The following is a 17,042-nucleotide window of genomic DNA, read 5'->3' as shown; positions in this document are numbered from 1 at the left end:
ATCAGGTTTGATTATTTAATTTCTATAATCTAATCAAGATGTGGGAAGCATTGGGATAGCACCAGGTGCAGCTACAGTTCTAGCAACAGAAAATCCAGGATGTGAGACCAACATAGCATAATTTAATTCACAGATGAGATTAATGAAATAACTACGAAGTGACAACATTCATAGTCTGATTTGGCAAAGAAACCCAAACACTAAGCATCTAGATCTCATGTGGAGGGTCTTAGGAATATAAAGAATAGTTTGTACCTGTATATTCCTTCCACCAAGATAAGAATTTTTTTCCAGGGCCTCCGAGTACGAGGTTGCCCATGCACAATAGCATCTTTGAGCAGCTTCTCCAGGCTTTGCATATCTGCACCAGAAATTACTGTTAAATGGTACCAAAACAGCTAGCTTGAGCTTTGACATGACTAAAGACAGAAATATTCCAGAAATGCACAAATTGCTCCAGCATGGAGGACAGACCATACACTCAACAAGCACAGGCTTCGTCTAGCTGTGGGCCCACAGATGAGATTGAAGGGAGTGGGTGACTATGAACTCCAAGGAAGAATTTCATAATCCTATGCTAAAAGCATAAGTTAGAGCATTAGGCATAAACCAGGAAATGGGGGGGGGGGGGGGGGGGGGAAAAGAAAAAGAATATCTCATTTTGAAGAAAAGAGAAAGTCATTTAGATAGTAAGAATGTCCTTGTGGATAGAAATAATTAAAAAAAAGAACAAGCAAGGTCAAGGATAATCAACTAAAGATAAGTAAAAGATAGATCAAAGTGCATAAAGAGAAGTGGGGTAGTATACTTTTTTATTCCTTCATTTAAAATTGAAGGGATTGGAGGTGTGGAACACGAAGCTTCTAAACCAAAAATAGAAAAGAAAGAAAAGAGAACCACCAGTGTAGGAAAGAGAACAGTGTTCAGCATATCAGAAACCAGACAGATGAAGCTGTTACTAGCAATGTATTCTGAAACCATACTAGCTTTGGCTACAAACCCTTGACACAATCCTAAAAGATCTAAATAATGTGAACAAATAAATAGACATGAAATCAGTCCTGAAAAAAAATCTTTGAGGAAAGGAGTGGAGACGGGATTACCAAAATGTAAAACCCAAAGTGCTGAGTAGAGACAGATATAAACACTAGGGCATGAAAAAGAACGCAATCATGAAAAGAGAACTGGTAGACTAGGGCAGTTGTAGCAGCAAGAGCAGCTGGTGAACTAGAACTAGGCTAGAAATTATACAGCAAAGTAGGTCAGTTAATAGACCGTTAAAGGACAGCTAGTGTTCAGAAAAAGTCAATGAAGAAAGCGGTGTAATCCCTGTCTCCAAAAAAATCTCTCAGTGAAGAAAAGATGAGTTTAGTGCAGTTAGGGAGAACAATGGAAAATAGATGTCTGCTCTGACATCTCAAGAAAGAGGGAAAGACTGGGAACTAGGTCTGACCTTAATAAAAAGGACAAACTACAGAATGAAGCAGGAAAAAATAAAAGCATTGAACAAGGATTTTAAGGGGGATTTTTCAGTTCCCCCTCTTGTAATTTCTAAAAAGTAGAATATGAATAAAGCCATTAACCTCTCAGGGAAATCAAGTTAACTAAGGCAGCACAGAGTATAACAAGAGTAGGACTGAGAACACATACAGAAATATAAACTGAACATCATCTTGACAGGCCAAGACCATTGTTTGCATTTTGCCTTCTAATTCTAATCTACCATTCCATTCTCTTTCACAGAACCCCACCATCTATAATTTTTCTAGAATTTTCCCCAATCTCACCACTGCTAGTTTGTACCTCATTCCCACAGATCATCTATTCTTCATCAGAGCAGAGCTTCTAAGTCCTTCTACTCATAGCCAGAACTATGTTCTAACCAGTGATCTTTGAAATTCTGGAAACGGATGCAATGTTCAGAAGTATGTCTATACAAACGCAGAAGTAGAATGCAAAGCTTTTGTGATCTTGCTCAGTAACCAAGATTTATGAAGAATTAAGAAAAAATGACTAATGTTATAATAAGCTCTACATTTTTGTAAAGACAATTATTCAAACGAGAGAGAACAAGAAAGAGAGAACACAAAAGAAACAGTAAGCACAGCAGAGAATCCACTACCAAGTAGGACAAAGAAAGAAAAATAATTGCAGCCACGCAAGCTTTGCTGTCACCACCACACATTTCAAACAGAGCAAGAGTCATCATGATCTCAGAGACTGATACTATAAAGGAGTAGCTGAAGAATGAAGGTAGTGGCTTTATTAATCAAGGACAACTGGTGCCTCATTCACTGAGAGTAAGGGAAGGAAATCCTAGGTATCTTTAATGTGAAAGTTATTATAAATACCTCATTTGGAGGAAGATGAAATTAGGAAAGTAAAAAAATCTGTGTATTTCAGAAACAATACTTAAAGCAAGTAACTCAGTGAAATTAATCTATGTTTCACATCCCAAAAATTCCTTTAGTATACATTGTACCAATTCATGTAGTTTAGCTAGGACATCTGCAACCATAAGCTTTTGTTACTGTAGGATAACTTTGGCATCTGGTTCTAAATTTAAACTTTCTTATCCCCCAAATTGTAATCTAGACCCCTACAAGATTGCATTATTATGTGACACAGACTCTTTGAATAGTCTAATCATGCTGAGCTATCCAAGTAACAAGAAGCTATGTTAAAACACCAGTGCCCCTACACCTGCTGAAGGGTAGCGCGTTTCTCTTCATATGCAGAAGATGTAAGCCAGAACAGCCTCAGGATAAAAGTGTTATTAGTTGGAACTGAATATATAAAAAAATATCCAATACAGAATGATTAAATTCTCAGTAGCAGCAGTCTTCTGACCTTTCCGGTAGCCAGCAATTGATTTCCTGGCATGAAATTGGATTTCCAGCTATTAGAAGATACAAGAGCGTGTATCCTATCTACAGCATCTGCAAAAAGGCAGAGTCCACCATCTGATACTTACTGTTGTGCTTAAAGATTCGAATAGTTGCTCCTGACAGTCTTGCTCCAAGCACTAGTGATGCATGATTCAGTTCATCACTCAAAATCAGACAGCCCTGAATTAGAAGGGGAAAGAGGAAGATATTGAAAAGGTTATGTTTCACAGCCAAGCATATAGCACCTTTCAGCTCTGAACTGCTTAGAGATCATTTAAGGAAAAAAAAAATACAACATAAATGTAGCTAGTCCAGGTAAGACTTGCTAAGACAAAATCTGCAGCCTTAGTATGGCAAATAAAAACACACGACTGCTCTTAACTGAAAGAACCATTTAAGTCTCACCTTTCCCAGAAGTGCAGCAGCTGAACCTGCCTGAATATCTCATGCTGATGATGAGTACTCATGCTCCTACTCAGTCAAGTAAAACAGAGAGCAGAGAAGCTTGCCCCAGTTCACTCAGCAAGTGTAGGGTGGTGCTAAGAAACAGGCCACCAAAGTCCTAGATTAAAGGCCTTATCAAAGTTGCACTATTTCTTACATTAGGAGGCAACCATTTACTAAACCCACGTGTAGATGGAGGTAATATAAAAGAGACAGGAGGTGAAAAACAAAATTGCATAATGAAATTGAGAAGTTTTCTGAAGACATTAAATATGACATTGAATTTGTTTGCTTTCTCAAAAAAGGGAAGATAAATTCTTGGACAAATATTAAAACAGGATAGGCCTGTTTTTAGAGCAGTGATGATTCCAGGTTAATAATTGATATGCTGAACATTTAATCACAGTGTTATCACTGTGGACTACAGGAATGCATATTTGGGGATTAATATGTAAGGCAGCAACAATATTTCTAAATAACCTTGACCCATTCCAATTACTATGCAAGTGTTCTGCAACTCTAGAAGTGACTTTGTTCAGTTAAAAATCCAGAAAGCATGTCAAGATGTTGAAGATTTACCACTAACACTTGCTCATTCTATGCTTGTCTAATAACCATTGGTGGAAGGAAGAATCAAGATTTCTTCTCTGCAATGGGAGTTACTAGAAAGGACTGTGAAAAGCATTGCCTATATCTACACAAGGTGTCACAGACAATAGGACTATTTTCTCCATAATAAAGGAAATTTTGCAGTAGAATGGCAACAAACCTAGGAACATTCCACATCCTGAGAAAGGTCAAGACTGGTTTTCCCTGGAAACTGCAGCAAATGTCAGGTGTTCATACTGCTGCTACAAACATGGCATTTTTCAGAGACTTTGGCATAAGAAGTATGAAAATCTTCAACTAGCATTTGCTCTTCGAACTACTATACCAGACAAAGAGTATGTATGTTACATCAGAGGGCACTGCTGTCAAACACTACTGTATGAGAAAACCCAAATATAATAATCCAATAAGTGCACACTTCTTAAATGGTAGAAAGGAGGAAAAGTGATACATTAAAAAAAAAAGGAAGAAGAGATTACAAGTCTAGAAGGAGCTTCTCCATAAAAAAAAAGAACAAGCTTTTAGTGGAGAAAGTAGGTTTAACAAATTGACGAGCAGCCTCTTTTCATCTGCTGTGGCAATCTGAAACTCTGCTCAGCAGAAAAGGAATTTATAGGCTTATGTAACAGGCTGTGGACCACAGGGGCTGAGGGAAATCCCACCATCTAAGGACCAGACAAGATCCACTGATAATTCATCCGTGTTGATTCATCCTGTCTCCTGCAGCAGGATAAGGAAAGACTGTGTGATAATGCTATTGGTTCATGCAGGAGCCCTTTTTTCTCCCTTCCCTAGTAATCCTTGTTGGGGGAAATATTAACCATTTTTCCCCCATATGTAATCCTTGTTACTGGAAATGCTAATCAATTGGATATTCCCCTAGCTGGCACAACCCGGCCTCCTCATTAGCATGTTCTGCCCCCAAGACCCTTAAATAGCATTTTGCATGTTCAATAAAGATTCCAGTTTTTACCCCTGAACTGGGATCGTCTAGTTTTTGGACCTTTACAATCTGCCACTAACAGAAGACGACATTCAATTACAAACAAATTAATTTGAAACTGAACAAATAGTAAAGAGTCTAGTAATGTCTGCCTCTAGAGAAAGGGTAAAGGATCACATAAGCCACTGGTACAGCACAGCAATCACTGATGATCATATGTAAAACTGAGTGCTGCTACTCCAATGATAAGACTTCAGTTGCATTTATCAGCAAATTTACATTTGAGAGAGCATCTGGGAGAAGGCTAACAGTGACTGGAGATAATACTACTGGGATCTAGAAAAACATATGTCAGTGAATACCAGACTTACCACTACATCCTACAAGGCAGACAAGGAAACTGAAGTGAATGCCACATTTTACCACAGTGCTACATATATGAATTGTGTAACTCAGTCCTGAGCACTTAATTTCACAACCTACCTGTACATGGAAATTAATTTGCTTTCTTACAACCAAAAAAAGATCCTTCAAGCATCACTGCTCTAATTTAATTGTCTAGACTCTCTCAGTCCAGAGCTATAACAAAAAGCTCTGTGCTAAAGACAGTAGAGAATGGTGTGATTAGCTAGTTAAAATAACTATATTAATGACACTTACTCTAAAACAGGCAAGTTTCAGAGTGACTACTAAGTAATCCTCAAATTTCATATTAAATGGGGTCTAAACTCAGCATCCTTGGCAGTGACTGTACTAGGCAGCTGAGAACTTGGTAGTGAATAGAAGGTCTCTGTTGCTGAAAACTGCCAGGTGCAGAAAGACCTGTTTTTAGTGATGCTTTAACAGTACTAAAACACAACTTTGAGTCTATGCCAACTATATCCATTTTCAGCATCTGCTTAGTAGAAACTGTTGTTAACAAAGTATAGTGAATAAAGATCAACTAAGTAATGCTGATGGAAGCTTTCGAATTCCTTTTGCTGACTAATGTTGATCAAATTATGGGGTAGAGATAGATCTAGGATAGTCAAGTTGTATCTGTTGTTATTAAAAGAGGATTTAGTAGCAATATAAACCAAGTGCTTCAGCATTTCACAGAGCAGAAATGGAACAGGTTGTCCAGTGTTACATCTGTGTGAGCAACCATACTGCAGTAGCTTGTTCTAAGTTAACTAAGTGCAATCACACAGCACCTACAGGATGGACAAGGGATCAGACCCAGCCAGCATGGGTTTAGGAAGGGCAGGTCCTGTCTGACCAACCTGATCTCCTTTCATGATCAGGTGACCTGCCTGGTGGATGAGGGGAAGGCTGAGGATGTGGTCTACCTGGACTTTGGATGAGGGGAAGGCTGTGGATATGTCTACCTGGACTTCAGCACAGCCTTTGACACCATCTCCCACAGCACACTCCTGAAAAAGCTGGCAGCCCATGGCTTGGACAGGGGCACTCTGTGCTGGGTTAGGAACTGGCTGGAGGGCCAGGCCCAGAAGAGTGCTGGTGAACGGGGCTGCATCCAGTTGGCTGCTGGTCACTAGTGGTGTCCCCAAGGGATCAGGGTTGGGTCCAGCCCTGTTTAATATCTTTATCAATGATTTAGATGAGGGGATTGAGTCCACCATCAGCAAATTTGCAGATAACACTAAGTTGGGGGCGAGTGTCAATCAGCTGGAAGGCAGGAGGGCTCCGCAGAGGGACCTGGACAGGCTGGAGAGTTGGGCTGGTTCCAACAGGATGAAGTTCAACAAGGCCAGTGCCAGGTCCTCCACTTTGGCCACAACAACCCCAGGCAGCACTACAGGCTGGGGACAGAGTGGCTGGAGAGCAGCCAGGCAGAGAGGGACCTGGGAGTTTGGAGTGACAGGAAGCTGAACATGAGCCAGCAGTGTGCCCAGGCAGCCAAGGTGGCCAATGGCATCCTGGCCCGGATCAGGAACAGTGTGGCCAACAGGTCCAGGAAAGTGATTCTTCCCCTGTACTCAGCGCTGGTGAGGCCACACCTGGAGTACTGTGTCCAGTTCTGGGCCCCTCAGTTCAGGAAGGATATTGAGGTGCTGGAGCAGGTCCAGAGAAGAGCAACAAGGCTGGTGAAGGGACTGGAGCAGAAGTCCTATGAGGAGAGGCTCAGGGAGCTGAGGTTGTTCAGCCTGGAGAAGAGGAGGCTCAAGGGAGACCTCATCACTCTCTACAGCTATCTGTGAGGAGGTTGTAGCCAGGTGGGGGTTGGTCTCTTCTCCCAGGCAACTATCAGCAAGACAAGAGGGCATGGTCTTAAGCTGTGCCAGGGGAGGTTTAGGTTAGATAATAGGAAGAAATTCTTTACAGAGAGGGTCATCAGGTATTGGAATGGGCTGCCCCAGGAAGTGGTGGATTCTCCGTCCCTGGAGGTTTTTATGATGAGACTGGATGTGGCACTTAGTGCCATGGTCTAGTAACCACGGTGGTAGTGGATCAAGGGTTGGACTTGATGATCTCAGAGGACCCTTCCAACCTGGCTGATTCTATGATTCTAAGTTGCAATATAGGTGTCCAAATACAATATAAATAATTATAACTTCACACATATCTGCGACTGTCAAAGAAACTCCTTCTGGCTAAATGCAGATGCCATTACTGATTATATTTGCCAAACCTGCAAAAATTCGTGTTGGAAGCAGCTTTGCAATTGAAAATGTACGTAGGACATGCAGAGAGACACAAACAGTAGTTCAAAAAAATTTAAAAAAGCACCCATGAGTCTAATCAAGCATGGGAATCTCTGAGCTTTACTGAGGACTCTATCAAAGCATTGCCAAACAGGTTGTGCACACACTTAATTGTGTACTGGGTGGTGTCAGAATTCAGGTTTTATGTGAGTCCTTATTTGCACCCATTGAAGAAATCAAATGTGCAGTGAGGAGCAACTTCAGGCAGCCAAAAAAATCATTCAGTGAACATTCGGAACTTCAAAATGGCTCATTTGACAAGAACTCTTTTCTTCAGAAGAGTGCATCTTCTGTTTGGACTATAAGGGCATATATACTTGAGTATAAGGGCACTTGAAGTGTTATGAGACAGAAGCTTCTTACTTCTTTATTTCAAGTGCACGAAAACTAAGTATCCTCATGACTAACACAGTATAGACTGCTGTACCCATTTATGAAAAGAGTGGGTTTAGTAAATGTATAAGTGAGGTGCATGAAAAAGGTATGCTACATGCCATGAAATTTAGTGTTCAGATTTTATCAGTGGTTGTAAAAACCTGTTGAAGTTCAAATGTGAAAACTCAGGACCTGAGAAAGGTTATTTTCATATGGTATTGAAGATATACAGTGGGTTTCATATACACAGAGAAAAAGATGGAGTAACTTTGCAGTAATGGCTAATTTGTACTGACTTATAACAGTCAGCAATCTACTTAAATGAATCTGACAGTGTGTTCTGAATCTTAAAAGTCTCACAGAAATCATTAATCATTTTTCTGCTGAACAGAAAACTGAAGAGATGTGGAAAGACAAACAGCCAAAAAATGCAAGTAAAAGACATGTCAGAAGTAACACATGTTGCTCAGATTCATAGCACTGCAGAGGTATTTGACTCCAGAAAGACTAGATTTGAAGCAATGAATTTCTCTCTGGCATGAGACTCAAAACTTTTTTTTATTATGGAAAGCACTTGATATTTAAAACTAAACAGAACAAAAGAAAAGACATGTTATGTAGACAGCGCCGCTACATTGTTACAAAAAAGCATAGCATGGAGGAAGACACTACATCTAATCCAAAAGGGAATTCCCAGGAACAAGAGTTGCCAGGAAGAACAAGGCAGAAAATTTATAATCTGTAGATATCACAAGTGGAAGAAATTACAAAGCGATCTCAGGAAATGGAAAAATAAATAAATTAAATAGAAGTAAAATAGGCAGAGACAAAGAATTCCTATAGACTAGTAGTATTAGGCCGACAGTGAATTATTTTCAAAAGAGGGTTCTAGTTCTTGCAATATTATTTTCAAAAGAGGGTTCTAGTACTTGCAGTATTTTACTCCACAGAGGAGCTAAGAGAAAATATATTTTGCATCAGAAGATGCAAATGAAAAGTTCTCTTCCATTTCATTTTCCAATAACTAAAAAAGCATAGTTGGAGATTCTGGACACAGACTACACTGTCTATTGTTTTATGGGTCACACAGTAGACACGAGTCCTTACAGTTGACCTTGTTTCTGTCAAATAACTTTTGTATGAGGATTTTGCTCCTTCAGAGGGAGGATTTTTCAGCTCTCACTCAAAGATAATAAATTCCCTACGTACCAACATGCAATTCAGCTTATCTGACACAGTCACTTCTTAGTGTCTCAAAAGCATCAAAATACCTTCAGCCAATCAGCCTGTTAATCAGCCACCATTTCACAAACCAATGAGTAGCCTGAGGAAGCAAGCCTTAATATGTTAGGCTCTCTCCCAGACAGACAGCAAGTTCTGGGCTGCTACTGGTCCCATGGATGCTGTTTCTCAAAGAGATTTTTGGCAAAGGTCAGACCTATAGTTTCTATAGAGAATATCTGCAGGGGTTGCCACTGAAGAAAAACAAAAGCAAACAAGCAGCTTTTAGAAAAATTAACCAGTAGAGTCTTTGTTAGATGAGCTTTTGTCCATGACTTAAGCCATACCTTGCCAACTAAAGCAGGAATGTTCATAGAGTTGGTTGCAAACCCCATTCCATACGCCATTGCAGATTCCACACCTAGGAACCTGGCAACTAGCTTTTCCAGCTCTTCATGCTTGTCCAAGTTTCCTGCACATAAAAAAATTAGAAATTCAGAGTGAGGAAAAGCTTTTGCTATTGCTAACTTCTACAAGAAGGATTTCCACCAGCCAAGCTACTCTTTATTCAAAGGCCCATAAGGAAACACTGAAAGAAAAAAAATGTATGAAAACATAAGTAAGACAACTGTTGTGCAATATAAACTAAACCCAGGAAGTCAATTTGTCTTCAATGAAGTAAAAGCTTCTTTATTGGTCAGACTAAAGTTCAGTGCTGGAACAACTAATGTTTCAAAGACCTGCAATTACAGGTACTGAGATTACAGACTTTGAAACATAGATTCGGGGAACATACTATCTTTTTCCTACTTACCCATCTCCTGCCTAGTGCTGCACACCCCAGCTCCATACTGGGATAGAACTTTAGCTGCTGCTTCTTGGCAAGCCCCAGCATTCTGTGCAAATCCAAGGTAGTTGTAGGAACCCATATTAATAATGTCTTTTATCACTCTCCCTGTGTACCTGTGTTTTAAAAACACCACAAGTTAGGACACCCAAAATTAAAAAAATTAACTACACCAGAAGATTATTCTTTTACTTTCTAGACTATACACTGAAATGTTAAAAATCAATAGAATCAACCATTAAATTATTTCAGTACTGCCACTCATCATCAAACTGCAACAATCAGTGAAAAAGATTCTTTCCCTGTCTTGCAGTCTCAAATTAATTCCTGGAAGAGTTTGCATTTAAAGGTGAATTTGCTATCATATACAAAATTGCTTGAGGCTTCTCAAACCATTTGTTGTTTCTCTGACACATTTCCCCCTCCATTACAGAAATATACAACTTTTCTTTCAGTTACAAAATAACATCTCTAGATCAATTAACTTGGCAGCTCCTCAAGCGGGATATCCTCTAACCACAGAAAGGAAACACATCTGGCATTGCTGTGCTAACATTACGTGACAAGGAGATTAAGGAAGAAGTTTAGCAGAAAAAAAAGTTTTAATTCTTTTACCCTTGAAAGCCAAGGAGAGACATGACTTGTTTCACCAAGTACTGTGCTGCAAACCTCTTCACATCAAACTTGTGATACGTCATTTCCAATCTGTAAAAATCTTTTCCTTGTATTTCTGATTTTGTTTCTACAGACTATTTCAGTTCTGACTCAAAACAATCATGTTAAATTCAGTTCAGGCAGCAATATTTACTCTAAGTGTCAGAATTCATTCTAAATAAACACAAAGTCACAAGTAGCAGTGCAATCCAAAGTATCTACTGCAGGTTCTGTTCACCACACACAAAGGTATCAATTTTATTACAGATCTATGCCCATGAAATCTTAACAGTCAGGAACCTTAGTAAGTAGAAAAAAGATTATATACAAATTATCACCTTGGAAGTCAAATGTGTTTCAGAAGAACAAAATTCACTGATTCAAAATGCTGGAAAGCTCAAACCAAACGTAATTCATTGCTCTTTTAACGTCACAGATTGCAACTTGCTCTTACAGACCCTCTATTTCAAGACAGGTGTTGCAAGTGTTTTCTTAAATTTTGACTCACGTGAATGTCCAGTTATAGTCATGGGAAACTCTCTCCATCATGTCCACTTTGGCCCCTGGCACACTGCAGATTGGACGGTTCCAGCTGTCCCGAATACGCATGTAGAGGTTTCTGTTATAGAAATTTTCAAAGTCCTGGTACAATGGGACAAAATCCTGAAACACATCAAAAGCACTCAAAGTAAAAGGAAAATACGTATCACAGCAAACTAAGAATAAGAGGAATAAGTCTTTTCTGTCATTCTGGTGTAATGAAAAAAAAAATAAAGAAAACTTAAACCATAAAATAGCTCCCTTCTCAAAACGTTTGGGTATATAATCTTTACAAGAGGGGTGTATTCAACCCTCAGAGTTAAGCAGAGCAAGAGAACATGCAATTGCTTTTTGGCATCAAACAGTATGCATTGCTCTACTGACTACACAAAGACTTTGAAAACTGAGGTACTCTTCCGTATTTCATTCAGTGCATAAGAAATGCATTTAATATAGAAGCACTAGCATTATTATACATGCTACCCTTAGAAATTTCCACAATTTTTTGTTCTGAATAGAAGCTAGTAACCTACATTATGGCACCTCTCTTCTGCACAGCTTATCAGCACTGAAGTCCCACATGATTTTTATGAATGAGCATTTCCTGAATTTTAGCTTCCCTTCCAACGTTTTTCAGGAAAAATAAGTGACTGCCTTGAATGGATAACACAAGAATGTCAAACTAACTGTGGCAGCAAGGACATCTGAACACTTAAGAACATTTTTTTCTGGCTCCAAAGTCACAAGATTTCCTTTTTACTATTCAATTCAAGAAAGTTTGACATTCAGTAGTGATAAGAATGCACGATTCATTTGCTTCTGGTGGAAAAAAAAAGGCTCTTTAATAATCTACAAAAGAAAAAAGTAGAATTTATGACAAAGGTAAGAGCCAGCAGAGCATTTCTTCCTGTTTTTCACAAGAAAAATGCAAACATGTTGACAAGCATTTTATTTTTGGTGACAGTATGATCAAGACAGAATATCTCTCTGACCAAATACTACAGTGTCAGACATTTGTGACACTGAAGCAACACTGGGAGCATTTATGGCAGATTTTTAATAAAAACACAAACAAATGGGCACTGACAAACTGTTACTTACAATGCTTGCCTGCAGGAGGAGTGCTTTTTATTTTACCTTCCTATTTTAATGATTTAACAACTTGGTCCTTGCAGTTTGGAATAAAGGAACCACCCCTTTGCATCCTCCTACCAGCAGCTGCACAGGGAAGACCTAGCACAAAAGTGCCAACTTCTAAGCAGACACAGTTGCACCTAAGCCCCCTTCTGATTTGCCTGTGCACAATGACATGCCAAAAAGGCACAGCTATGGAAAAACAAACCTAATTTAGCTAGTGATCACTCTTCCAAGGAATCACAAGTATGTCCTTTCTCAGTAAAGACAGAGAGAGGGAATAAAATTTCTATGAGCTAAGATGCACAGAAAGGCAATTATTTCTTCCATGTTCCTGCCCCAATTCATGACACAAAATCGAAATCATTATCTACAATTGTTAGAAACCCTCTACTATGTTATTTGTAGAGGGGTGGGGGAACTGAGATCAAAAAGAAACAATGGCACACTAGAAGATCAATACTTGAGAGACCTGTTATGTCTAATTATAATCTACCAAGATCCTTCTATGCATTTTCAACTCCTGTTGAAATCTCTGCATGAGAATTCAGCTTTGCAATAGTTATCCAAGTATATCAACTGTGACCCAAGAAACAATTGATATTTTAGCCAAGGTTATTGGCTAGGAGAGGGAGGCTGGAAGTGAGTCATTATACCAACTCAAGCAGGTATGCCTGGGTTGATTCAGTCCAATCTCACTTCAGATTACTCATCAGATAGAGCATATTTTCTTCTGCAACCCAAGCTGACAAAGCCAGAAGAGTAACAAGCTCAACTGGTGAGATAAAGACAATCACCCACAACAGGTTGACACCATCAGTATATGTAACACAAATATGATCTTTCAAGCCAACAGTAGAACTAAGTTTAAAGTAATTTAGCTGTGAAGTAGAAACCCAATGGATTATGATAAGGAAAAAATATGTCTTAAAAGTTGACAAGAATTCAAGGAACAAATTAAGGGAAAGGGAATTATGGTCTAATATGAGACACTAGCTTTAGTTTTTTGGGGTACCAAGCTGTACAATTACAGCAAAGGGCTCTAAGTGAGACACCAGCATAATGCCAGCTCCTTTGCCGTCTGTACATGCATCCCTCTCTCCAATCAACAACCCTCAGATAGCTCTGTTGAGAAAGTTCCTTGGAATAGGACAGGCAGGAAGTGTTATTTTGGTATAATGCAAAACTGGATTGTCTATTTCCTCAGTTATCCTAACCTCATTGAGGGGTTCTCACGACCCACCCATCTGAGAATGCAAAAAGAGAAATGGTAGGGTTATCATGCCTTTATAAACTGATACTGACTTTTGGAGTTTAAGAGCCACTTTTGGAGCCAGCATACAGGACCAGATCGTCTGCTGGTTGTTTTAGGGGTTGGTTTTTTTGTTTGTTTTCCTCCTCCATCCTTCTACAGTGTGGCATTCCAGAAGACAGTACAGCAAAAAGACCACTTGAATTCCACATGTAAATTTAATGCTTTCACTCTTTGAGCCAAGAAAAAAAATCTGGAGAGGAAGGGGGGATGAAATCTATCAATCCATACTATTTCAAATTTTTGGCATACGCAGACACAGTGCTCTGCTGCAACAGTGTCCTACTGCTGGAAGCAACCACTAATGCTTTTAAATGGCCTTCAGAGCTTGTTATTTTTCCAGCAAGTTCTCATCTTCTAAGAGACTCTAAGAGTACCAGTCTGGGATCAAACAGTTTCATTTGGAGGAAAAATATTCCAGGAGTAAATTGATTCTTTGAGCAATTTTCAGAGTAAGCACCGTCAAACAACTGGAAAAGGTATACTGCTACCAAAGGAGAGAGCAATGGCAGCACGATCTTCCATTCATGGGGCTAAAAAATCCCAAATATCTCTATTCCTGTCAATTTAAGCCTAGAACACACCCTTTATTAGTGAGGTGATGCCTGATGAAGAAACCTAAACACTAGTGGTCTCCCAGAAACCTGAAAATCATAGCAATTTCAAGAAAGAGCCAATTAAGGAAAGAATAAAATTCTCCCTTGGGGTGCAACACCTTAGCATAGGTGATTTGGGAATGCATTATTTCATTGTACTGTAAATTAATACTACAACAAGTGAAGGTCATAATGAGAGCTTTGTAGACATTAGCCTGGGGCACAGTGACATGCAAACGCAGTGATTATGCTGCTTTTATTTAGAGCCAAGTTTTCACAACATTGCACCTAGCTAACAAATGGTGCCATGAGCACCAGCAGGGCTTATCTGCAATTCAGATAATGCACTCCCTGATAATACATAACTGACTCTGAATGGAAATCAAGTAGACAATTGCAACAAATTTCAGGCCCCTGAAAGGAAGCAGAAAGACCAGTTCCATTTCACTGCTATGTGAGTCAAGAAAAAGTGCAGCAGTAACTGTAGGTAGCCTTTACACTGTCAGGAGGCCTCTGGTGAACTATACATACACTAAGACACATTGAACAAAAGACTCCAGCTAACTGGCCCTGAGATACTCCTATAGCTAGACTCCTGCAAACAAGTGTTCGAAAGCCCCAGATGCTAGAAACATGTTCTAACTGGGCAAGCTACAGAGTATGAAGAGGTATGTAAGAGAGTTACCAGCCCCACGTGCACGGTTGCTCCCAAATGGAAAACATACATCGTAATCAACAGGCAAATCAGACTGGAAGAAAGGTGAAAGTGATTTTCATTCTGCCTATAAAATCCTATAAGCGTTTTGCAGATTTAACTACATTGTATGACCAGACAGTATACTAAATCAGGTATGCAGAAATTGATTCCAAGGTAATTAAGAATTGTTAGTCTTGCTGCTTACCCATGCCTAAAACAGACTGGTAATGCTTCAGAGAGGATGTGCTACACAACACTGGTTTCCAGGAAAAGCCCAGCTGGATATATTTTAAACAAAATCAAAACCCATCAAACTATTTCCTGGAAATCAGTACTAGCAAAGTCTGTCCCTTTTTACCCTCTTGTGTTCCAACAATGAGTGAATACTAGGTTTTCTTGGAATCACTCATATCAATGCACAGCTCTAATAAATTTCAAGGAATTTACCCTCTGTCAGAGACAGGTTTAGTTCAGACCGGTTCAAACTCCTGCTCTGCTCTTTAAAGTAGTTTGGTCACTCGCAGTTTCTAGTTAAAATGCACAGAATAAGATTATAATATTAAGTGACAATTTAAGGAAGGATTTGCCCTACTGAACTAAACTGCCCTCCAAAACTCTGAAAAGCTGAAGGTGGATTTTTCTTTTGTTTTAATACTACATTTTGAACCTAAGTTTATGTTATGCTTCTAACTGTGATCACCTTCATAAATGCACCACAGAAATTTCGCATACTTCAATTCCATGGCTGTCAGAACAGGTTCATTCAGCCCTTTACGAAATACTTCCTCACACTGTGTAATTTTGTTTTGCTCACAAAGCAGGTTGTCACACACCGTTCAGCTACAGAGCTACTCCCACTGCCTTTGCTTTGAGCTTTTCACCTAAGCAATTATGAACTATTTCAAAAAGATAACGCTAACCCTTTTGCCTAATCATGGCTAGGCTTTGTGAACGAAGATCTGGAGAGGGCTCTACCCACGTTTGTTACAAGCGCGCTGGTGGCTAAAAAGGCCAATACGAGATAGACAAGTCCAGTTGCAAAAGGCACAGCAGAAAGACTCCTTAGGTAGCATATTCTGCAAGACACGATTCTTTCTGCATTGTCTTTTCTCCTCAAGAGTGGTTCTGCATGCTTTCTCAAAACCATCAGCAGCGTTATAGATAGTGTGTCTCCAAACCTCCCGACTGGAGGCCAGAGTAGACCAGTTATGTTGATCAGTATGGCCAAGGCTGAGATGTTGCTTCAGGGAGTCCTTGTATCTCCTCTTCGGGGCTCCTCTCTTGCAGCAGCCAGTGGCAAGTTCACCATAAAGCAAGATCTTAGGGAGGCAGTGGTCCTTCATCCTTCAGCATACTTAAGAAAATAACAATAATCTAGCTGGCTCTTTAGCATTTAAATAATAAAAATGTTACTTTCCACACAGAAGTCACAAATCTGCCAGAAAGTTCCCCAGGGTGATCGCAGGGCTCCTCTGATTTACATGTATTAATAATAACAAAGAAGGTGAGTTTTGAGCCTTTTCTGCACACTAGTATCTGCATTCTCTTACTAAAAGGTGATTGGGCTGTCATCCAGCAGCTTGAGAGATTCAAATATTTAAAAATCATGAGAAAATCACTTCAAAACAAGTTAGTCATTAAGCTCATGCCTCCCCCCCTTGCACCAAAAAACACCTGGCTCCCACACTAGATATGCTGCAACATGCTCTCATCAATTCATTTGCAGACACACAAAGCTTAAAGCAGCAAAGCGTGAGGATAAGCACTGTATATTCTAGACCTCATCTGATCACTTTTCTATTTGTCTGATATTGGAAACAGCTATTACAATCTAAGCACTAGAAATGTGATTTGGGGAAGGACACTAGTCTGAGATTTCTTCAACACCAAAACTTTTTAAACAGAATTTTCTATTTTGCATTCTTACGCAATATTCGCTGGCACTTCTTATTAGCTCCATTCACAGGCATCCTATGTACAAAACAAAACCAGAATACATCCATCTCTTCATGAAAGCCATGACCAACACAGAAACTGAAAGGGTTTCAATCCATCTGTCTAGAAGGTATACTTGATA

At 39.5% G+C, this 17,042-nt stretch overlaps 1 protein-coding gene across 1 annotated transcript in view; it reads right to left on the bottom strand.

Moving 5' to 3' along the window:
- SPTLC2 (serine palmitoyltransferase long chain base subunit 2) overlaps positions 1–17,042 on the bottom strand; it is a 79,690-nt gene that overhangs the window by 49,838 nt on the left and 12,810 nt on the right. Inside the window, exons 3-7 of the mRNA XM_027638040.1 lie at positions 11,195–11,349; positions 10,000–10,148; positions 9,533–9,657; positions 2,975–3,068; positions 256–361 (exon numbers count right to left, since the gene is read on the bottom strand). Of these exons, the coding sequence (XP_027493841.1) occupies positions 256–361; positions 2,975–3,068; positions 9,533–9,657; positions 10,000–10,148; positions 11,195–11,349 (629 nt within the window). The remainder of the gene's footprint in view (positions 1–255; positions 362–2,974; positions 3,069–9,532; positions 9,658–9,999; positions 10,149–11,194; positions 11,350–17,042) is intronic.

This window comes from Corapipo altera, unplaced genomic scaffold (genome assembly GCF_003945725.1).
Source record: "Corapipo altera isolate COAL_440 unplaced genomic scaffold, ASM394572v1 23, whole genome shotgun sequence".
NCBI lineage: Eukaryota > Metazoa > Chordata > Aves > Passeriformes > Pipridae > Corapipo > Corapipo altera.
Note: the sequence above shows the minus strand (reverse complement) of the source record. Positions and strands in the feature narration are given on the sequence as shown.